The 24,725-nt window shown below is 38.1% G+C and overlaps 1 protein-coding gene across 1 annotated transcript in view; it reads right to left on the bottom strand.

Annotated features, from left to right (window-relative positions):
- LOC112977293 (decaprenyl-diphosphate synthase subunit 2-like) overlaps nucleotides 1-24,719 on the bottom strand; it is a 67,164-nt gene extending 42,445 nt beyond the window's left edge. The window contains exon 1 of the mRNA XM_026089485.1: nucleotides 24,588-24,719. Within this exon, the coding sequence (XP_025945270.1) occupies nucleotides 24,588-24,685 (98 nt within the window). The 5' untranslated portion in view covers nucleotides 24,686-24,719. The remainder of the gene's footprint in view (nucleotides 1-24,587) is intronic.
- Between the last annotated feature and the right edge of the window lie 6 nt (nucleotides 24,720-24,725).

Genomic DNA, 24,725 nt, shown 5'->3' with positions numbered 1-24,725 from the left:
TTGTCCAATAATGTCATGAAGGTTAAAGAGAAAATCTTCTATTTCCTTCCCTCTATGCTCTTCCTTTTGAATAGAAATATCAAAATGTTCACTACTCCAGCTGCAAGGAGATAAGCACCTTACTTCATGGATTTTTAAATGTCACTTTATTCACTGCAATCAAGGCACAGTGCAGACCAAGAAATCTCTGCAAATGCATAACTAACATACAAAATTAATTATGGGTCCTAATAAACTCTACAGTGACCCTCTGAAGTTCTCTCATATAAAGGGACATAGAAAGGAAAACATTCATACAAATTCTTCAACATAAATTTGGTGCCTTGATAATATAAAAGTTYGCAATAGCTGTAAAAGTACGATGCTAAGAAGTATTAAGTTTGGCTCTTTGGTTTGCCCAGTAGGCTCATATCTTCATAACTGACATGATGTGACAGACATTCGTCACGAAGCATGAGGATTTAACTATGCAATTCCCATTGTTAACAGGAACTTATTGTTACATTCCTGCATGCTGCACAGAAAACCTTCCCCACTGTGTCATTGAGAAGGACTAATCAGGTCACTTAAAACCAAGAGGAAATCTCTTCTAATCGAGGATCGGCTTTTGGCATCTGCTTTTACTCTTTCATGCTAATGCTAACATTTGCTTTTGGGTGCGCATGCATTCATAGGCAAATTCTTTTTGAAGAAAGTCATTCAAATCCCAAATTAGAGGAGAATTCGGGCCAAAAGTATGTACATTTTCGTTTCAAGAAATTGCCTAATGGAATTATTCCCTTACCCACAGGCCCTTGGAAATCAATTACAGAGAGGGCTTACATGCATATACGTTCAGCTATGCAGAGTACACAATGTGCATTTTAGCATCCACCTTTAAACAATGAAACATCTCCTGCTCTGCCCAAACTGCTCCACTGATTTCAAACTGTTCCTGATTTCTACTCAGTTCTTCATAAGCAACAGCATATAAGTACTGATTTATGTAAGATCCTTAAAAAGATCATAAGGGACAAAATTTTTTGTAATGAAGCAGAACTGTTGTCATATACTACAAACTACTGTCTGAGAGTTTTCTTTAACCCTGCATGCTTTCTAAACACAAATAATATTATAACCCAACATGCAATCAAAACAGCCTACAGTGAAAAATCTTAGTGTTATCCTGCCGATTAAATTACTACTGTCAAAAGAAATGGACTGATGCTTCTGTGTGGAAGCATCTCATTCCAGATGCTCTATTCTAAGCAGATACTTGTCTCTCTAATCGGCAGACTTAAGAAAAAAATTAGAATGAGTAAGTGCCCAATGGCAATTTTTCCATAATCTGTTCATTTGCCATCAGCAGTATTTCCATACAACCTTGCTTTTTGATAATGCCTGATCTACATCAGAGGTTCACTTTCATATTCTATTTTTCATTAAAAAAGGGGGCAAACAAAAAGTAAAAAGACACAGTGAGGCATTCTGAACATGATTCAAAGCCAGCTTTGTGATTCCTTCCGAAATAACTAATGAACTTAAAAGTCAAGTCAGAATCATACGCTGGTTAAATCCAGTTTCCAACATGGAGAATACTGAGCATTCAAACTGCACCCATTACTATTATTCTTACACACTCCCACTTAAGCATTCCTATGAGAACTCAAAGCCAGGAGTCTACTCGTTTAATGCATGATTTAACACGCACTGTGCACTTACAGTGCAACTAAGTTTTTCTATTTGCTGTCTTTCCTTTGGAGACCTGCAAGAGCAATAATTCACTTCATACAAGTATTACCTCATGCAAGTTTTTAGAATTGGTCTGGTCCAAATGAAAGACTGCTCTAGAAATTGCAAACTTAAAATTCTGAAACATAATGCTATGTTAATCAGGCCAGAGAGCCATAATCTTTTCAATTGTGCACAAATAGTTTTACTACATTTCTTTTTTCTATCTAGTTACTATGTTTACAAGCAAAGGCTTACTCACACAGAAAAGTCTTTTTGTAAGAGCTTTTCCTCTTCCTATTTGTGGTCCTGTAATAGGAAGGAACTACAGTGCTTCTTTATTGCTTTCAGATGTTAAGATCATCAAAACAGCTTCATGAGTGAAGATACTCCTGGGTACTGAAACCACTTTACTAATCCAACTTTGGTTATGCAAGTCTTGGTGCCCCTTCTATGGGTAGTGTGTGCATCCAGGGAAAAAAAATCTGCTTTCCCATGATTAAGAACATCTCTCCTGATTCAGGATTTCACAAGACAAAAGTACAGGATCAATCCTGTATGTCTGACTTACCACCATTATATGTCTGATCTCCACTTCTGCAGCAACCTTCGAAAGTCCTCAATGAATCTTTGATCTCACTCAGCAATCTGTCCCTCCCATACCCATTTCCCTACACTGATTCAAGGATTCCTTCAAATAAAGTGATCAGTCAGTTTTAGAGATTCAGAGATTTTACCTGAAGTAGTGGCATCTGCAGACCTGAAACACTTTGGCATGGATTGTTCACCTCCCTCCTGCATCTCATCAAAAAGACATAATGAGGAGCCACACTTTCATCTCAGAACTTTCAGCAACCTTTTATGCATCCTGAACCCCAGCCAAAGAGTGCCATGAAGATTAAGCACCAATACCCTGCTACCTCAGACTTGCTATTCTGCAGAAAGTCAACATAGAAAGAAAGGTCAGATTCAACTTGTGGTAGCCAGTACTGCCGAGATGACATGCAACAAACCCTAAACCAGCTGGAGCTCCCAAAATACTGCAGGCTTCTTGCCCAGAAGTATCACATTACAATAGTCAGGACAAAAGTGATGAATAGGTAAATAATTAAGGTCAGGTCAGCTTTTGACAACGGAGAGTTTCTTGTCAGTCAGAGGCAAGAGAAAATGTTCTTTGCAATTGCTGAGCTCTGGCAGAGCAGACGGGAATACTCCTAGACTTCTTGCTGAAGCTATATGCCAAGCAGTGGGTAGGCACTTTTGACCAATGGTGACTTCGTAAGGGCTTAAAAAAGTCTTCATGAGATTGTCACCATTATCACCTCTACTTTACTCACATTTGGTTTCAGGTTACACTCCCCCTCCTTCAAAATCCCAGGTTTGGTTGTACCTGGTTATTATTTATCTCTTATTATGTATACGTCATCTGCCTACCGTTAGCACTTACATCTACGCTCAGTTTGCCTACTGGCTGCCTATGTCTGTGGAGACAATTAATTCTTTTGTAATACCACAAAGAATAGACCTAGCAGGGGAGCTGCAGTTTTCACACCCTTATTTCTGAGAAGCACCTTTGCAGGAACACTGACAGAAGAAATATTAGGAAAATATTTATAATCCATTACTTCTCTCAGAGGAAACACCTTTCAAAAAGGAAGCAGAGCCAAAGGGCCAGTCATCTCAAATACAGCTCATACTGGAGCTATAGTCATTTTATATTTTTAAGTACTTGATAATTCTCTCAAGAAGTCAAAAGAAGGAAGACTTGATTAAGCCACTGGCTATTGCAGTTAGGGAAAAAACAAAACAAATCCCCACAACCTCTGGAGAAACTTTATGAAGTGCTGTATTCCCTAACTAACAAACTTAATGTGCGCAAGCTGAAAACAAATTTACATCCAYAGTGTTACGAAGCTCAGCATGACAAAGAAATCTTGTTTCTTCAGGTTTTGTTGGAGGTGGCACTTTGTTTTCTTACTGGACACTGCAACCTGCCATGCAAATTTCTGTTCCCCGATTTACTCTGCCGGTGCCAATGGTGTCCTGTAGATGGCACTGATGGACAACAAATTTCTTTAATATTTTTCTTGTCGGAGGCCTTTTACATTTTATTAATTCCATATTCATTGAATCACACTGTAGTTGAACTCACCTTTTAAGCAACTTGATTATTTCAAATTTACAAAAATTTATGCTCTTACTCCTTTCAACAACAGCTATGTCCTCCTGCCGTACCTTTCATAGCCCTTCAGAAATTTCTGAACAAAAATAATCTTTATTCATCAAATTTAAGGCATTTGTAACAGATAATATGAAGAATGGGTGACTAACACTATTAATTCAAATAAAATAAGACATTTTACAGAAGAAAACAAAATGGATTACCCACATGCAAGGCTGAATAACAAATTCACATGGATGACAAAAGTGCAGTTTTTAAACTTAGGATGGTATGATGTTGCTCCTTTGAGATACCCAGAAGCTGAATTCATTCAAACTTCAGCTTTCCGTGTTTTTTATGAAGCTATTCCTATGCTATTTAAAATTCACTGTTCCCATAATCATCTGTGACTTTATTATCACACGGGATGCAATAGACTCATCTGAATTGGAAACATGTTTTTCTTCCTGCTCAGTGCACCTTTTTTAGCTAGACAGATGGTACAGCAGTTTCAGAGCAGACAGTTAAGTATCTGACAAAAACAGCTGGAAGATTTTAAGCATCCCACTTTCTGTGCCTAGCAGGGCAGCCGTTCTGATCTCAGCTTATCTGGGATCCTTCAGACAAGGTATTCAAAAAATAGTGTTGAAATGCATTTCATTCCTCAGGCAAATTAAATTTTAGAAAACTTATTGAAGTGACTGGGCACGACCTTGGTTTCCTTAAGAGGAAAACAGATCTGTAATCTTTTCTTTTTATGGCCCAGACAATACTAGTTGTTAAATATTCAAGGCATATTTGACACCTGTTCACCTTACAAGGCTAGAGAGTTTCTCAAAGACAAACACATCCTTTCCTACATTGAGTTCTGAATTAAGATAAAATGAAATTATCAAGAAATAGAGAAGGATCACTTCTGCCAGACAGGTACAAGGAATACCGACAGGTATGCTCCCCTACTAACTAGATATCTAACTGCAAGGGGTACACATCAGAAAATCTAGGGAGATTCCTGAACTAGCCCGATATTAGTCTTTGCTGCCAATTCATAGATGAACTGAATTAGTAAATGAAACCACCCTGTGGTAACAGCAGAGGACAACTACGGTATTCAAGGCCATTCATCTGTATTTTGGAATCAAGAAGAGAAACTGAGAACTGTCAAAGCTTTCTTTCATTTGAACTAAAGGAGAAACTGGTATAGGACCAGAGGAGCATGAGGTGCCACAGGGTTCAGAAGTTCAGCTGCTACTTGCAGTCCAAAAAGAATCCAAAATGCATTTGCTGTGTTTTATCCCATCCAGTTAAAAACAAAGCAAAACAAAAAAAACCACCACACACTTCAGGCACCAGGGGAAGAGAGTGTCCTTAAAGAGTGCTGACACAAAAAGAGTAGTAACTACTTCTCCACAACAAAAAAGCTCCACCAAGAAACCTAAATATCAGGCATTTTAAACACTAGCCTTGCCACACAAACTTTAACTCAATCTTTTCCTCTGGTTCAGCTTCTTATCCTTTATCCATTCTGTTTTAGTTCAAGTCCTTGACTTATCTCCCAGCACAGCACGCTAAATCCCAAGTCAACAATCACATACTCCCATGTTTTACTTCATGAAGTAGTTTCTGCCCTTAAGAATACCTCAGAGTTGAAGTTGCTGTGCGCTAAAAAAAACAGCAAACCTCATGAGGATGCAGTTCACAAGACACCTCACTGCTGCCCAAGAGGGATGCACTGCACATCATCTTCTCCAGACATTTGTTCCTGATGCTTCCCCTGCGCTGGCTCTGATGCTTCCACCCTTGGGAGTGAACATGAAACCACTTTCATCAGCAAATCAGATCAGCCCTAGAGAAAACTAACCCAAAGTGGAAAAAAAAAAAACCCACCTGTTCGTTCTTCCTGGATTAGCAAATTAAATCAGCTCCCAGAAAGCAGGCAAGCACCAAAGCCAATGCAAGGGAGGGGGTGGACTTGCACAAGCAAAAGGGGAGGGCAGAGAAGAGCATGATTCCAGGAGCGCTAGCCACCAGACCAACTCAGCTTTGAAGCTACAGCCGGAGATCTCTCTGGCCAATTCTGCTTCCTTTCCAGCACTTTCCAAAGACTGAGAAACAAGAACGCAATAACTAAGGCAACAAGAATAAAGCTTTTCACAGTCCACTGTACCTGAAGATTTGCCTTAACAAGGGGAAAGCTTGGCAGAGTTGCAATTCCTCTGCCCCAACCATCCTATAGATTCAAARCAACATGAGTTGTTACAATAGTCAATACAAGATTTTAGATGAATTATTAAATCCCGCAACAAATGATGAAACTAAAATTAAAGTTACTTCACTATCTAATAGAAAGCTATTACATTCATATTTGTAAGGCTCAAAAGAACAGGAAAGAGCTTCCTATCCCACAGTGTCTGAACACATTTACAGTAAGCTAATACTTTGTCATTCGCAGGCTCAGACATCACCAGCACTTCTGCAYTGTGCCCAAATTTTAATTAGTAAAGGCTCTCCTTCCTTATAGTTCTTCTACTAAATTGCCCACAGAAGTCACATAATATTCCTCTAAGTATCAAATGTTCTCAGAAGAGTAATATGAAAAATGTTAAGTATTTCCAATTCATATACACTAAGCCTGAAAAAGGCTGTCAAACTATACAATACGGATATGCACAACAAGAGAAATAATTTTCCCTTTGGAGTAAGGACTTCCATTCCAAAAGACCTTTGAGTAGATCAGTAGTTCACGAACTGTGGTCCATAAGCGATATGAGGTCCATAAAGAGCTGCTAGTCCAGTGAACCATAACTTTCCATTGTTTTCAATTTAAAGTGATGAAAAGGGTACACATGGTACTATATATATATATTTTTTAAAAGAAGTACTGCACAGTCAAAAACATCTTGAAAACACTGGTTTGCTTGTCCATAACAACCTCACTGTGATCAGACTTTAGCACACATACACTCCACCTGCCTCCTCTTTAACCTGAAGTGTGTATCATCATACTACTACTTTTACTTCTCTTTCTTGAAAGCTGTGGATTTCTTAGCCTTCTTGATTCTTATCTCTCATTAGCTGTTTCTCTAATGATTTATTGGTCACACTGCTCTTCCCCACTTGCTGGGGAATCTGTCAGGATCCTTACCCTTTTCTTGAAAAACTGCTTTGTCCCTGGCTTGCCACACTTCATCCAAACTGCCTGGCTTTTTTTTTTTTTTTTTTTTTGGCCATTGACAAGCAATCAACTGAACCTTAGTTTTTTGCCAAAACCGAGCTTCAAACTTCTTTCCCAGAAGCCCTTATACTTCTTCTCTTACCCTCTGTTTCAGCTCCTAATTGTGCAATCTAATTAAAAACAAATAAAAAAGACAAATGTCACTTTAAAAAAGGCAAGGAAATCCAACTCCTTTTCAACACTTTAATCAGCAAAGAGAAGTCTGCATCCAGAGCATTCAGACCATTAGCCCCAGGCGAGCAAGACCTCTGCGTGGTATGTCATCATTATTTTGCGCTTTAAAAATCATCAGTAGGGCATACATCCTTAAAATAGCATAGAATATTGTTACCTGGAGATTACTTCTGCCTCAGTTCGAAAATGTGTTAGGACTACTTGTGCGCAAAGCAAAAGAATTAATCAAACAGGTTGGAAGTAGCTTTCTTTACATATGAAATAACCACCAGAAAGACTCTTAAAATATCACGGGATGCCAGTAAAAAGTTTCCATTTATTTGGCATTATGAATTCCAACATTTTCTGTAAACAAAGATTCAGCTATTTGGCATCCCAAACCATTAAATAGTAATAATTTATAGTTATATCAAGTTTGCAGCAACCAAAGTGATCCTACACCATCTGCAGCAAAAAATAAGCATTTTCCAAATTAACTGCAAATAATGTTTGAGTGGAGAATTTCACAATACTTTATGACAAAAAATTAAAAAGAAGTGTTCGAGGTATCTCAATTGCACTACTTCACGAATTAGTGCCAATCACCCGATTCCTAAGGTAACCAACCACACAAAGAACTGACTTTCACAAAATGCAATCACCCATACTGAAACTTTTCATGAACACCTGCATTAACATTGCAGCTCTTGCATCACAGCATCCAGCAGCCACAGGCCAGGACGCTTCTTCGGCCCCTCAGGGGTGTCTCTACAGTGGGCAATGGAATGACTGGGAAGCAGAGCGTGCCGTGGGGCGCCTTGGTCTCTGACCTCGGGGTATCTCGGGGTGCCTTTTTCAGACTGCTTCTGCTCACACTGTCTTTTTGGGAGCACTGCCTGTAGGGACAACCACGTTAGCTCTGGAATAGCAAGAGCTAACACAGGTTTGTAGACTGGGAGATATACCGTACTGATGCAGATACGCTACTTCCAGGGTTTCTGAGCCCATATCCTTAAAGGTGCTGCACATGTAAAGTTGCCATAATTTGCCTAAAAAAAAAAGACTTGCTGACAGTCACACAGGCAGAGCAAGGAACCCAAACCAGACGTCTGAAGTGACAAGCTAACACCATAACATTGGTTATGGAGCATTGAAAGCAAGCAAACAAAAATCCCACACAGAGCATACCAGAACAAAAGTCATCCAGCTTAGCATCCTGTCCTCACCAGCTACCCAAATGAGTAAGTGCAGAAGATTATAACTACAGGACAAGCACTTTCTCTATCATGGGCTGTAGAGGCGTTGAAATACGGTATTCCGGAAGATTATCAGGAAACCAAAACCAGAAAGATTAGGAAAAAAAAAAGTATGTGGGGAGGAAGATTTTGAAAGTGACTGTTTTAGTGAAGTCTCTCCCACAAATTACTGTAAAGAGAGTTTCTTCTTACGGCAATTTCCCCTCTCCCTTGACTTTGCTGTTCAAAAAATTATCATCTCAGACGCTAGCTGAAGTAATCAACACAATTAAAGGTATAAAGATGAAAGCTGACTTTAAGGGAAAAAAAAAGGTTTAATGACTAAGCTCTTTACCCTACTTTATTTTATGAACGTGTCTTTTATCGTAACTTAACACACTACAAAACAAACTGCGGTTTGGCTGCAATATCCACACAAGTGAAATCACAATTTAGATTTGTCACTGCCTCTTTTTCACAAATCAGTCTCAGGCTCGGCTTAAATGTATGCCAAATATGACCTAAATTTGTCATATCTTCAACAAGTAATCATGCTCAAGAATAGGAAAATAACCATAGATTCAATCCCCACAGTCATAAGTAACTGATAAAGTTACCATTTTATAATTGTATGTAATTATATATATATATATGAGAAATATTTTAAGCAAGGGGAATACACGCTGAAATAAGAATATGGAATTAACACAAAGACCCCCCCCACACACACACCATATTTTGCCCACCTTCTACAAAAGTTTCATAGATGCGTTATCAGTGCCTCATCCAGTTTTACATTAAGTTTCTGCAATCCTCAACAACTTCCCAAAGTAATTTGTATCAATGGGTCTTAATCTTTTTCTTCCACAGCTGACAGGAAAAGATGTTTCTGGTGATACCAACTAATTGTCCAGTTGCTACCTGAAATGCTGGACACAGACCAGATATCAAAGCAAAACGGGTCTTGTTCAATGGAGCAGCATACAACAGCCCATTAGAGAATTTCATAGCAAATATCTTTCTCTACTGATATCATAGTAAAAAAGCTCCTCAGGGAAGAGCTGAACTCACCTGTAACTTAATTTAAGGTTTGACACCCCAAGTAATTAATTAAAATTATCTAGATCTCTCAAGAAAGGATCATTTATCATTTGCAGAGGAGGGGAAAATTTAAAGTTATTTTGAGGTAATCTAATGCAAAATTCCACTTTGAAAAAACAAAATTACATCAGGTATGGAAACACAACAAGCTAACAATAACTCTTCCTCTCACTGTAACCAGTCTGCAGGTTTCTGCCCTTTGGGTCTCAATAATAAAAATAAAGTTCAAAGTCCAGATCCAGTTTATTTAGCCCTCAATAAAGGAAAGGTTTTCCTATTCTTGATATAAACTGCAAAAATATCTCCAATTTACTTATAATAATCAAGGCAAAGGTTAAAGGGGAAAACATTTGATCATCTGCACTGTTGAATGATACACTTTTGGAAGCAGAAACTAAGAAAATTAACTTGCACATCAGCACTTCCCAAAGTGTGCGGGTTGTTTTGTTTTTTTTAAGCGTACAAGTACATTCTTTCAATAACTAGCACCGCCCTTCACAGGTTTCATGTTCRCAATATGTTCTATAGTATGGCAACAGACATGCCATGTAGGTTCAAAGTACTAAAAGATGGCTTCAGTTTTCTCCAATGTATCTTCCTGCTTTCCTAAGTCTTTTATTTGTTTGTCTCCAGATTTAATACATGCCGTTTACGAATCTTTAAAGCACAAAGATACTATTTTATACAACATCACAGAAACTTTTGCTTTCAAATTCCTTGGGGAAAACAGATTGAAAAATGTTTCATAAGCTTTAGTGACAGTAGCTGGTACGCATTTAAAATTTAAATTATTTGTGAGCTCACACAGAATTTCTTCACATTCACGAGACAGCATTTCTTCCTCTCAATATCAGTCTGAATTTTCTATCCCCTTCAAGTCAGCTCACAGGATGCCCAATATGGTTCCTTGTCTACCACTCCATTTATCATGGCCAGAGAAAATCAGGACCTCAAAGGTTTTAACAGCAAACTTCTGAAGACATACTAGCATGTACATGCTTCCTAAAGCATTCAGTAAATACGACTTGTTTACACAGAGTTTCACCATACAAGAACACAAAAACAGCTTTCAATATTTAATACCTACAAGCACACCAACATAATCTGAATTTCTGCTACCAGCCTGGGACAATATATTAATCCAGAATTGGTATTTCTAGGAAGTAAATCACATGGCAATTACAACAGAGGGGAAAAACAAAACAAAACAAAAAACCAAAACCAACAAGGAATGATTCTAAGTGTGAAGACTGCCTCAACTTCTGGTTGCAATTCACATTGAATTCTTAGTGCTTATCTGAAAAAAAAAAAAAAAGAATTTTTTTTGATAAATTCACTATCAGGGAGACAGAGTATCTGAAAGAACACTGGAGTGAGAATGAGACCTGTCAGAATGAAAGACCTTAAATGAAAACATTCAGAGAAGCTGCCTGCACACACTAATCTTACAAAGCAGATCTGTGCAAGTAATGCAAGACAGAGCTCTCATTTCCAGGTCCACACTTTGAACCTGACCCAAAGCTGTGTTGCCGACAGTTCACATTCACCCAGTTACTAAACATATATTATGGTCTCAACCTGACTCTTTGCAGTAGACTTCTTTAGTGGCCTTAGCTGATACTAAAGTAAGAAGGCACAGACAGTGAGCCTGCTTCATCCTCCAACATAATTCCTCAAAGGCAGAATTAGGTGCATGGATTAGGTAGCACTGGGACTTGTGTACGCCCACTGTGAATCCCACAGCTGTCCTGTGAAGTGCTGAAACTTCACACTGCAGGCTGGCATCTGTCAATAATGTCATGCTCGCGTCAGTAAAAGAAATACCTCTCAGAGTTTCATTCATAACATTCTGCTGCTAAAGCTTCATCGCTTTCTCTGACAAGCCCTGGCAAAAGAACCCAAAGGTTCAGGTGAGCTCCTGAAGTCTAAGAAGTAGAACAGCAAATGAGAAGGTGACTATTCAGTTAATATTGGAAGGAAAATTCAAAATAAGAAAGCCCAACAGAACTTCAACTCTATCAGTGTAAAAAGGAACAAGGATGGCCAAGAAAATTTTCCTCCCCCCGCTCCTCCCCAGAAGGTATATTCTGCTAAGTCATAATCTTTGCCTAATAAATAAATAAATAAATAGATCCACAGGCAGCAATATGATCCCCTGTGATTCACAAACAAAAAACAAGTCTATGTTTCTGTTGCTATAACATAGCACAATATCCTTTTTTTCCTCTGATGTCATTTTTTAACAACATTATTTTGGAATTCGACTACTTTAAAACTTGGTTGCTCTGACACATTATAGCCATTACATGGATTCATTTCCTGCTTTCCTACTGGCAAGACTATTTGTTTCAGTTTTATGAAGTTCATATTATGAACAAAAAAGCACATAAAATGTACTGTAAATTCCAATAGTAGAAACTCCTTTAATATGTTCCATTCCTTCAATAAATGCATATTGGAACAAGAGCTTCCCCCACCATTACCTTAAAGGCCTCTATACTTGCAGTTTCCTGATTCCTCTGAGCCTTATTTCTGAAAATGGTCTTTTCACATTATTCTCCTACTGCCAGATGAAATATGAATATATATGAACATGATTTCCTGCAGATCCTGTCATTGACTCCCCATCTAAGCTTACAAAGAACCAGAAAGTGTCAAAATCTTTCTGTGGATGATAAAACACGGAGTTCATATCCTCCCCAGTTACTTCTGTCTCCAGTAGCTGGGGACCAAGAACAAATTATGAACTGCTCTCTCATCCCTTTAGATTTCAGCTTACCTTTACAATACAACACAGGTTTGGGGGAAGATGTGTTTTTCTGTAAGTTAACTTTTAAGTACTGAAATATGTCATACCAGATAGAAGTAGACCTCTGAATGTGAATCTAAAAGAATGAAGTTCATATCTGGATCATAATACAGCATTAAAATTACCAAAATTGCTTTTAAAATACATACACAGTACATTTTCACATACGCAAACCACACTAAATCAAAAGCAGTCTGGAATCAGAGGCAGGAAGGTTACTGGGTTAAAAACTTCCTCCCGTATAACATAGGAGGTTGCACACATGTAACCTGCACTGGTATATCCTAGGAATTTCTATTTTGTAATCTACGGCTATAATAAGAAAACATAGTAGCTGTGTCAAATTCAGTCTCAAAGCTCAATGCTAACATACCATGCACACGTGCAACTTCAGAAAACAAACTAACAAATCACTAGCAACCACAAACATGCACTCTATCACAATCATTTTTAAAATGTGCAAAAGAGCTGACTGTCCGCTTGTGATCACAAAGTTTTCCCTCGCGTTTTTGATCTAATAAGTATTAGGTTCCATTTAACAGAAAGTTCAAGTTGTTAAAAGCTAAGTTTGATTAAGAGCAGTCTTACCAAATCAACTAATTGTGGTGCTTCCACTGCTGGCTCATCACTCAGATGACAACCAGACACAAAGCTTTTTGCCATGGACCATTACTCTCAAATTGCCTTAATCAGGACTACACATTTGTAAGATGGGTCTACACAAGCACATCCTGTTACAGACCTGAACCTATGTTATTTTGTGTTTGAAATATGGGGTTTTTTTTTTTTTTTTTTTAAAGGTGAAATATGTAAGATACTACAGGGACCAGTGACAGCATATAGATGTATTAAATCCCTCGATTACAATTATTTTGCAATGTGTCCTGAACCAGCAGTTAATGAAAAGGGTAGCTGTCATTTCATCGAGTTCGCAGTATGAGTGTCAAGACCTAGACAAGCATAATGAAAGTTGTTAGAGGGATTTTTTAAGAATTCAAAATCTATGAGATGAATGATTTTGAATATATTTAGTTACAGCTATCAAACCAACCACACCACGTTTATAAAAAGGATTAATTAACAAAAAAGGAAAATAATTTCTACTTGATCTTAAAGAAAACTCCTTTAAAGGAAGTATTTTTTGAAAGGAATTAAGCAGGGAAGCTGCAGTGTTTGTTTGGCAGTGTTCTTCTTAAACCATGAAAATAAAGCTGAATCTGTAGTTCCTAGGTATGACTTCTTTCTCTGGATACAAAGGCAAAACGGAGAACAGACTAGCTTATTTCTTGATAGAATGAAAGTAGATAGCAAACACAGGATTACCTCTGGGTCTTCCCCCCCCCACACCCCTCCAAGATGGAAGAGGAGTCATGGAGAAGAATCAACTACTACTATTTTGAAGAAAGGAAGTGCAGGAGCAAGAAAGCAAAAAGGAAACAACCACCACTTGTAAATTAAGTGGAAAAGAAGTGAGAAAGATGAATAAAAAGGCTTGAGCCCCTGATACTTGATTAAAGAAAAGACAACTGTAGCTCACCTGAAGAACTTCCAGCAGCCTGAACAGGTTCCAGGGTTTCTCAGTCAGGTCAGGTATTGAGAAAGATTTCTAAGCCCTATCTATCTTTGTAAGTAAAATCTAGCTAGTTTGCAGCATGTATTTGATAAAAGCTCATGTATAATGAGTCTCACTAGTTTTCCTATATGATCAGTTTTTCTTTCCTTCAATGAATCTTTCACACAGCAGGAGGGGAGGGAAAAAAAAAATTAAGCTGAAGTAACTGTCAATGCCAGAATTGGCAGGGACAATTCAAGGACAGCAAAGCATTTGCTACAGCTTTTAAACTTAATTTTTGAAATAGACCTGATTTTTAAATTTATGGTGTTCCTTTAATTCTGTCAGGTTTGTCTCTAGCAGTAGTTCCTTTAGGGCAAGCACTGTAGATAGCCTGCCTACCCTGAGGGAAACTAAGACACTCAGAAGTGGGGTAAAGAAAAGATATTAATAATTTAAGACAATGGTCTGCCACCTCTAGGAGAAAGCAATAGTGTAAGTATAGAAACATCTAACTCCCTAGCTTATATTTGTCCTTTGTGAACCTCGTAAATCTATTCATGAAAATACAAATTACTGCGGAGGACATGCCGTTATACATAGCTCTCAACAGAGTTCCAAAAATGATCCCCAGTATTTGTTACCAGGGCCTCCTGTCACTGCAAGTGCCTCTGAAACAAGGAGAGAAGTCAACTGGGACACAGGTGGTGTGAATGGAAAAAGCAGGGAGGGAACATCTCAAATAGGAGAGAGCACTTACTGCAAGCTACAGGGTACAGACCTCAGAAACAATGAAAACCCTGGGAAAATCACTTGTACCCTTATCCTTGCAAGACAAGGAACTGAAGTTATCATAGCCAACAAGAAGATTCACTGAGTGAAAACCAATTTCAGTGATCCAAGTGTGAATTCTGCTTACTCTACGACATCAGCACTCATTTCTGCTTTATATAAAGGTAACTTTTCCTCTTCTGGGTTACAGAAAGAATTATTTTGAAACTATTTCCATTTATTCAGTACTCTTTTCCTGCTCAGAGCAAAAATTGACCTAGCAGCCATTCATTGGTACATTAAACTCGTTATTCAATATTCACATGTGTTACAAATCAATTGCACTTGAAAGCAGAAAAGAACAGACGTGAACTTAAATAACTACCTTTATTTCAAAAAGATGCTTAAGCTACTGCGTGCATAAAGCAAAACTGAGTAAGCTGTGAGTTCACAAGATCACATCAGTCCACACTGATTTCTCAGATTTTTTTTTCCCCCAATTTTAGGAAAATATTAATTGCAACCAAAGAAACTGGCTATTACTTATACAATGTATTCTCAAAATTGRTTGGCACTTGGATCTGCTCATTATACATTGTTTCTTTTTCACACACGAAACCCAAGCTTAAGAAATCCCAAGGTTTTTCATATTAGAATGAGTCATACATGAAATTCTGTTGAAATCTTTAGACTTGCAAGAAATGAATTACTGTGTGATAAATCAAATCAGCACAAGGCAGACACTCAGGGAAACCCATATTCTCTATTAAAAAAAATTAGAAATTGTCAGCATCAGGATAGCATATCAGTTTTCTTTGCACATAATCCTACTAGAATATCCCAAACAGCATCATCACCTGCTGAATACATTCACTTACCAAGAGTACCTTACATGCTGAAGCAATGCATTCCCCATAAGCACAGAAACCTGGATTCAACATAACATTTAAATGAGAATCATAGCAAGAAACAAAAAGTTATTCAAATGTAAGAGAATTTAATTTACAGCCTAGCTTTTGTACATCCATGTTGCAGACTTGCTACTCAATCATACTTTGCTTATGGTGGCAAAGTATCCAGCAAAATTGGGTATTGTACCATACAATTAAACATGCTTTGCATAAATTCTTCCACACAAATACTATCAGTGAATGACAAGACAAGAACACAGTACCGGTACAGCTGAAAAGTAGCTGTTTATTCATCAGTTCGGCCTCTCTCAACACTTGTAGTAAGCTCATGATCATGTTGATGATTCCCTTTATTTCCTGAGCTCTGGTTTATTAGTACAATAGAAAATAAGGAGTGTATCTTTGAGAGTGAAAGTACAAAACTTAAGAGTCCGTCCTAGTTATTTATTCCTTTGGGGATGTTTTCATCATCCACACATCCTTTCAAACAAAACCAAAATATGAGTATCAGAAGATGCAAGCAATAGCATTCTTACAATAAAACACAATACTCAAACACACCAAGCACTCATATGCGCTAGATGTGGCAAACAGGAAGGCCACTACAACTTCAACTGTTAACTCAGTCTTGCTCAGAACACAATTGTAGATATGTTGGATTTTGTTAGCTTAAGGTCTCAATTGGTTTTTTTATTTATATAAACACATATAACTGGATAATGTGCTTTACCTTCAACACCAGCCCCAGYGAAAATTTAATGGTTTATTAAAACAAAAATATGTATATTATTGTTGTGCAAACACCCCCTAAATGTGAATTGTGAACCTCATGCATGAGCATACATGAGTCTAACGACAGCTCTTCCAAAGAGCAGAAATACACACATGCTCATACTCAAGAATTATATGAATTTCATGTTGCTATTAGAGAAAATAATAAAAACATACAGTGGTAAAAAACTTATGTGGAAAGAGAAACAAAAATGGGAATTTGGGAGAAAGAACAAACAGTACATATCTATTCATCCCATTCCACCTTACTACAGTACAAGGGATGAGTGTGAAATATAGAAATTGATTCTCTCTTGCCCTTAACTCTACAACACAATACTAAATGGCTAACTGAAGAGCATAGTGAAGGCCACAGAGGAAAAACACAGAAGGATCCAGATATATGGACTGAAACTTCCTTCTGTATGAACCTAAAAATGGTTTCATTTCTTCCATATCTTCCACCGGCCAAGATTAGTTTTTCCATGAAAGCTCTTTGAGAGTTTACGCAGCCAAAATATTTAAGAAACAGATTTTTTGGTGTCCAAGAATTGTTCTTTTGACAGCCAATATGGTAACAAAACCCCCTAAGCAGTACTAGCATTATAAGACACCTAAAATAATGAAGGTTTTTGAAGTTAATACTCAAGTCTATCAAAACAGACTGCAAGATATTCAAAAAAAACAATTTAGCTTAGAGACACTGGCCCCTCCTGAAAGACAGAAGCTTCTTGACGGGGTGAGTCAGAGCAAGAATTTAACTCCAGTGTTTCAACCAGAGCTCTCCTGAGAGAGCCTCCATTTCCATCTGCTATAGAGTGCTTGGGGAAATAGCCTTCCCAGGCTAAAGTTAACCAAGTTACTACCACCAGTATTTCAGTCATTTTGCAATTAGTATCAAACATAACAAGCAGGAAAAAATTTTCTGTGTTTTTGCAATCATTAAGACCTTCTGCACAGGAGTCCTGCACGTTAGCCAGCCTTGGTGGACAGTGCTTCCACGAAGTCCAACAGATCCCACCAGTAAGCACAGGAAATTATACAACCATTACCTCAGAGCTAACATACAGGCATCTTCGTACTACAAAAATATTTCTAGAAAGTGTTATAACAGGTTGCAAAATAATAAAATATAGTGAATACAAACTTGTTTTAACTTCTGATCCAGCAACAGAAGGGAACTGACTGCATGCCTCCAAGGTTGCTTACAGATTCAGCAATTCAGTAAAGCATAAAAGATTAAAATCAGTTTTACTGCTAGTGAGAAAGCTACAGGCAGAAGCTATAAACTGACCAGACACTTTGCCTGTCACTTACAGGATCCAGCTGCCAGCTATTTTCAGGGAAGTTACCTCATTAGCCACCACAAAGTAAACAGACATCTTCATTTTTCTAGCCCAGAAAATGATAAATTAGCATTTGAAACAAGTTGCTAAAAAGCTACTCAATCACAGCAGTTTTTATTATAAAAAAAGGCTGTGTTAAGGTCATCATCCTGTTAATACAAAATATAACCTGGCCTCAGCAATTCCACCACCACAGGGACGGAACAGATCCCTAGATCTATGCTAAGTCAGCCACACAGGAGGACAAATGACCGCTATGTCTCAAGCTACAAGATCTCTGTTACCAAACTAAGCTGTTTCAAACCAATAAAAAATCAGAACTGTCAGGAATCCCATGTCATCAGAAGGAGAGCAAATTATCTCAGGCATTTCCAGATATTAAGACAACATGACCATAAGATAATACATAACTGAAGTTTATTACACAAGAACATACTACCCTGCAGACTGCAGTATTCAATACAATTGATGCATTTTATACTTCTCCTTGAGGAGCAAAGATAGATGGAACATGCACTTTTAATTAATCTGATTTAAATTCATAGTGTTCATTTGCCTTAACAAGCAACTTTAAATCCTGAAACCATCATCTTGCTCAATACTCCCTAAGCCTCTTTATTAAAAGTCTAATCAGGTGCAATTTAGTCTCTGAATCAGGCTCTAATATAATAAACTTAAACAAAATAAGTACATTACATAATTAGTCCCTTGCAGAAATTACCCCTCACCCTACAACTGTTTTCTAGTTTACCATTAGCTTTTGTACATCCCAAGTAAGGATAATCTTTAAGTAAAAAGAAGCAATGTAATCTTTTTTTTTTTTTTTAAATCTACTATATAAAACAATGTGAACTTAGGGAAAAAAAAAAAAGAAAAAGCCAAAAACAGTATTGTTTTCTTTGCAAACCCCCATGACTGCAGGACACAAGATGAGCTAGAAGGTGATGATAAAAAAATCCAGAATTTCTGTTATGTCACCTCATCCTCAGTTAGCCACCCTTTCCAATAGGAAAACCAAAAAGAGCCTCAGCTATTTTAAAACAAAAGTCATACAAATTAACACACCATAAAAAGGAAATATTTTCCTGCCAATTCGATGTGTTGAAACGTTTTCAAACATGGGTTCAATGAACTCCTTGGGTGGAGAGGAGGAGGGGAGAAAGTGACAACATGGATGTCTGCAGTTAGATTTGTTTAAGCTGCCATGGAAATGCAGTTAAAGGTGGCAGTTTCACATTACTTTTCAGCGGGCACAAAACAAGGCTGATCCCAAAGTGGCAGTCCCGGACTCCAGCCAGATCAAGTCCCTGATCGAATGGACAKGACGGTTTCACGAGCATTACTGTCACCACAAGGAGAGCCAAACGCCCCTTTTGGCGGTAACCTATTTAAATTCCCTTAACCTGAGCATGAAACTTTACCAGAAGCAACTCTGAATTTCAGGAAGAGATGCTGTGCTGGCCCGCTCTGCTCCCCCTCTGCCTATACCTTAAGCAGCCCTCACCCTAAGGAAACCCATCTCACCAGATTGCACACAGCCTTGGTGAATACCACCCCTCCCCTCCAAAAGYGTTAAAGGAGTTAGCAGTACCGCTACTGGTATTATATTTAACTCACAGTCTGGAAGAGTAGAATAAATGCTTCTGAATCACTAAAAACCTGGTCTTTATTTAAATCCTCATACCCAACCAGGGCAAGCGATTCAACACTGATCTGATCTTGCATGCAAAGGAAAGAATCGGAAGAGACATTTAGTGAGAACACACAGCTGAAAGCGGACAGAGCAGCACCTAATCAGCTGGAAATACAGCTGGTGTCACCCTATGAGTTCAGCTAGGCCACTGCCAACTTCACAAGTTTAGCTGCCTAGTAATCTTCTAACACAGGCAAAAAGCTCAAGAAGTACAGCAAATCAGAATTACAACCACCACAAAAACAGAACAGTACCAGATAAAAGTAATGAAACAAAGGATGAACTTCAAGAGTCACATTCTTTTAAACAATGAGGGTAGATATTTTCCTCACTTTTAACAAGATGTTAAGCAAAGACCCGAGAAGCCTGAAGTCTGAAACAAAGACAAGAAAAGTCTGAAGAGTGACTTTCAAGAAATTAGGAAAAAGCTGCATGCACAGCACTACTACTTTTCCTGGAAGTTTTACTTGATTTACAATCAGCARCTGCTCACACTTGGTTTAGAGTCAAAACGACCCCCTTCCATTTCACGTATGCTCCTAGCAGTAAAGTTTAACATTTTACATGTAAAAACAGTTTTGTTACCTTTACTGAAATCTGTACAACACTCTCACAAAGCCTAAAGAAGCTCAATTAGTGCAGTAAACAGGTATTCATAATATTGTTTACAAGTCTACCTTGGGTACAATGCAAAAATTCAATACTACTTCAAAATATAAATCACTTTTCACTTCACTATTTTTATTAATTAAACAGATTATATTGGCTTGTGAGCTAACCTACATTTTTACATACGGACTGGAAAAAAGTTTTTAACATTATGGAACATTGTTGGACAGAAATTTGGACACAGCTGGGTTGGGGGCGTGGTTTGTTTTTTACTTAAAATAAACTTTGGGATGACAAAGTCTTTCAAATTAGACCATAAATTTTGAGGCAGTTTGGCCTTGCTATTTTTTTCTTTTTACTGTTTAAAAAATTTTAACCAAAAAGCATACAATCTTCAGGCTACTCTACATTCCACGTTATATTCAGTGCTTAAAAATGGTGAAAAACCTACACGCAGCACGCTGCAACAGAAAAAAGACTTCTGGTCTATGAGGCTTTTTATTTCTGTAATAATCCAGGAAAACTGTATTTTTGCCTATTTAAGGATTTATCACCAACAAACAATTCTGACAGAATGAAAATACAATAATTCCCCCTATATACTAATGATAAAATGACTAGAACTAAATGGTATCCCATAATAATTTTACACATATGAAGTGTTCTGGGTTTTTTAGTGGTATTATAAAAGTGATGCATTGACCATAACATTTACTGTTTACAATCTGCAGTAAGCTATACCTTTCTCAAGGGATATTAAATAATCAAGAAAATGTTATTCACACTATGTATTTGAAAGAGTAGATTGGTGTGCCAATTACTGATTCTTTCCTATGGTGTAAAGGATATTCGTCAATCTAGAAAGCAGAGGAAAAGAGAAGAAAGAAGACTGGAGATTTATTTTCTTCCCAATTGAAAAGAAGGTTACATGTTCATTTATTGAAGAAATTTCCTTTAGTCCAACAAAGCCTAAAGAGTGAAAAAATATGTTTGCTATGAGTCTGTGCTGAAAACACTTCATTTCAGAGAAAGAAAAATGAAAGCTCTGAAGAATCACACAGGGACTCAGAGGACTACAGACAGACAGATCCAGCAGTGGTCAGATCACAATTTTGTTTCCAGAGTATCCATTAAAGATGAATATTTTAATGATAGCGTTTGTTTAAAGTATTCTTTATTATTATTGCTTATATACTACTTTCTACTCAAAGATCCCAATGATCTATGCAGGCTATAATGAACTAACCGTAATACCTCTAGAAATGCTACATTATTCCTTTTACAGATAAGTAGAAGCAAATATGAAAAATTAAAGGACTTGCCCCGATCACAGAGCCAAAAGCACAGCTGTGAATATAATCCAGATACCCCAGCTTCCAGTGACCTGTTTACCACTAAACATTAGCCTTTCTAAAGTGAGATTCAACCTTTTCTCACATTTCACCCTCTTTCTAAAAAGTCTGGCGAAGCTTACACTGAGGATGTTCACCTCACGTGGCTGACTCTCTTGGGAAAACAAAAAAAACCCAACAGCCTTACTGCATGTACTACAGAACACCAAGATCTCTAGTTGTAAGGGTCAGCTACCAGCCTCAGCCCACCCAGGACCTGTGCAAAGACAGCAATAGCTCACAGATTAAAAGCTGCTGGCCAGACACAGATGAGGTAGGAGGTATTAGGGTAGCACACCATCCCAAAAACAAGGATATCTGATGCAGTCCTGATTCATAGCAGGCACATGAGCTGCCATCATCACATCCAAACAGGAGGAAGAAATGGATAGGATCATCAGAGAAATGCATACTGCCCCTACAGCTGCTCCTCCACACGTCCTGCCTCACACAGACATTTATCTTTAAGCCTTCTTCTTTAAGGCTCTCAGTACATGCTATGCACTGAAACAGCCTAGTGACCCAAAACTTGGCAAAAGGTTAAAAACACAGATCAGTATCCCTGTTACATAAAGGCTTTCAACATTATGGCAATTATGTCCTGTGCCATCTAACCTCTACTTTAAGAAACTCTTAACTGTCCAAAGAAGATTTCAAGGGCTAGCAAAGTGCATAGACAGGAAGGCAGACCAGAAACAAAGGAAAACACTGATGACAAAGTGCCACCAGTCAAAAAGATTAGAGAAAACAGATATAGATTGGACATGACAGCAAGTAGTCATAATTTGATTGTCACCACTTGTAAAATATAACCTCAAAACCAAATGAGTAGGAACTTGAGAAATGCAAAACATGCAATTAACCAATTTTACAGCACAGTTTTCAAATGTTCCCCAAAATAGAAAAACCTAAGAGTTTGAGTACTTAACAGATGTGCACTCACAACGCACTCACAATCTGAAAGATTAGAGTTGACCAACCTATCAATCACTTAAAATGTTTTCAAAAACTACCAAAGGGCATATTTTAGATACCCTTGCTTTACATCCTTTGCCTGAACACCCAATAGGAAACCTATGTTAGTTTATAAGCATGGGTAAAAATACAAAGATTTGAAACATGTATCTAGCATTGAAAAATCAAGACTGTTTCCTAAACAGCTATGCTAACTCAGAACATAGATCACAGACCCACAACTAAAGATTAATCACATTTACAGTCAAACATACAACAAATTTATGAAATTAAGAAATAACAGATTCAAAATTGACATCATTTAAAAAATCATACCATAAAACATGTTCAGGTACAATTTGTGCATTGCTATAGGTTTACTGAAACTTGTCAACAGGAAGTGAATTCTTCATATAATATAAAGGCCAAGGCCATCAGAAATACATTTGCAGCAAAGCCTTTGGAAGTACCAGTGAAGCCAAATAAGAACATTAGAAACAAAGGCAAAGGATTCAGTTTTTATCCGAGTAAATACTTTTGTTTCAACCATGACACATCAGGTTAGTACAATGCTTTGAAACACATATGAAGTAAAACAACAACAAATATATATATATGGATTCAGTCCTGCTGACCCTGTGCACCTTTCTGTTCCTACTGGTGTTCCACAAGCAACATGCTTACAGAACTAAGTCCCCAAGCAGCCCATGTGCATCACATAGAGCATCATAGCTCTATACCAAACCTCCATCCATCTCCCAAAATACTGTTTTTAAACTTAACTCATAAATAATCCAGCAACTCCTATATCTTTAACAGATGGTTTAAAACCAACAGTGAAGTCCAATACTAACGTTGTGGGTCTCTATGATAAAACTTCTATAACTCTAATAGAAGCTTAAGAGCCTAAATATATTGCACTTGGGTTCTCCTATTCACTGCATTCCATCCACCAATCTTAAAAACGAATCCAAAGGTGGAAACACATTTTTTAACTTTTCTAAGCTTATCATAATACTGCAGCCTATATTTACAAACAATTCAAGAAAACCCCCTCCATTAGCATTTTCTAAAGTCAGTTATTTCCCACTTTTATTAACAAGTTGACTTGTTTCTTCCAGAAGTCTACCAAAATCCAATATCTAAATCCCAAAAAGAACATTTATTTTAAAAGTTATATTTATCTCCCATACTCCTTTTGTTCAAATCAAGGCTACCAGATTTACATGGAGCTTGAAAAACAAATCTTATTTTTATACCATTGCACCATTATTGTAGAGTTGCCAAGGTGCACTACATAGTTGCAATTTTTATTCTTTAAAAGAAAAGCAGAGCATTGGTTCTGAACAAATGTTAGGTTTTGTTTTACACCTGTTCAAAAATGCTGTGCATATTAAACTTGGGTTCTATTAACCCTGTTATATTTTCAGTTATAGTAAACATTGTTCTATCAAAAAAAAACAAAAAACCCAAACCAACAGCCCAATGCCTTTGGAAAATTTCACTTTTCAAAGAATTTTGTTAAGCCTCAGGCATTTTATTGTTAAAAAAATACGCTGCCAAACAGTTCTTGTTTTACAATCAAGGAAAACACTTCCTGACAATCCCAACTTCTGCTTATTGGCAAGAATGCAAATCTTCCATCAGTTTGCCTTAAAAATGAGTGGGTTATCTGCTTACCAACTTAAAAAAAACCCTCAACAACACACAAAAACTAACTCACAACTACCCAACCGTATATGCCAAAACAGGAGGTGTTTTCTAAAGCTCCTACTAACAAAACGCACACTTCAGAGGAGCAGCGTTTTGAGCTTCTGAGTCGATTCGTTTCTCCAGTTTTTCTCACAGAATGGTTTCCTCACAGTATAGCCCTTAATATTGGAAAAAAGCGGAGCTGCTAGCGAGCCAGCTGTGACTTCTATGTAGGGAGGAGAGCTCTTCGCAGGTCACACGAGGAAGCTCATTCGTCCCCCTTGGCGCCAGGCTGAGGCAGCGCCTGAACGGAAGGGGCCGGCCGAGGCCGCCGGGGCCCGGGGAGGAGGGCGCCGGCAGCGGGAGCTCGGCGCGGCGCGGGGCAGGCCTCCCGCAGGACGTGTCACGCCTGCCACCGGCTTCACGCCGGCGCAGAGCGGCGCCGCGGCTCCCGCCAACACAAGCCTCCCGGCGCCCCYGGCGCGGCGCTTACCGGGCGGTGTCGAGCAGCGGGTGCTTGGTGCCCACCAGCTTGCGGACCTGCATGGCGATGTTGCTCAGCTCGTCGCTCAGCAGGCACCGCAGGCTCATGAAGGACGTCGGGTAGCCCACGATCTTTTCGGCCTCCGAC

Source organism: Apteryx rowi, unplaced genomic scaffold, assembly GCF_003343035.1.
Source record: "Apteryx rowi isolate R43461 unplaced genomic scaffold, aptRow1 scaffold_819, whole genome shotgun sequence".
Lineage (NCBI taxonomy): Eukaryota > Metazoa > Chordata > Aves > Apterygiformes > Apterygidae > Apteryx > Apteryx rowi.
This window is presented reverse-complemented; position numbering and strand designations above follow the sequence as displayed.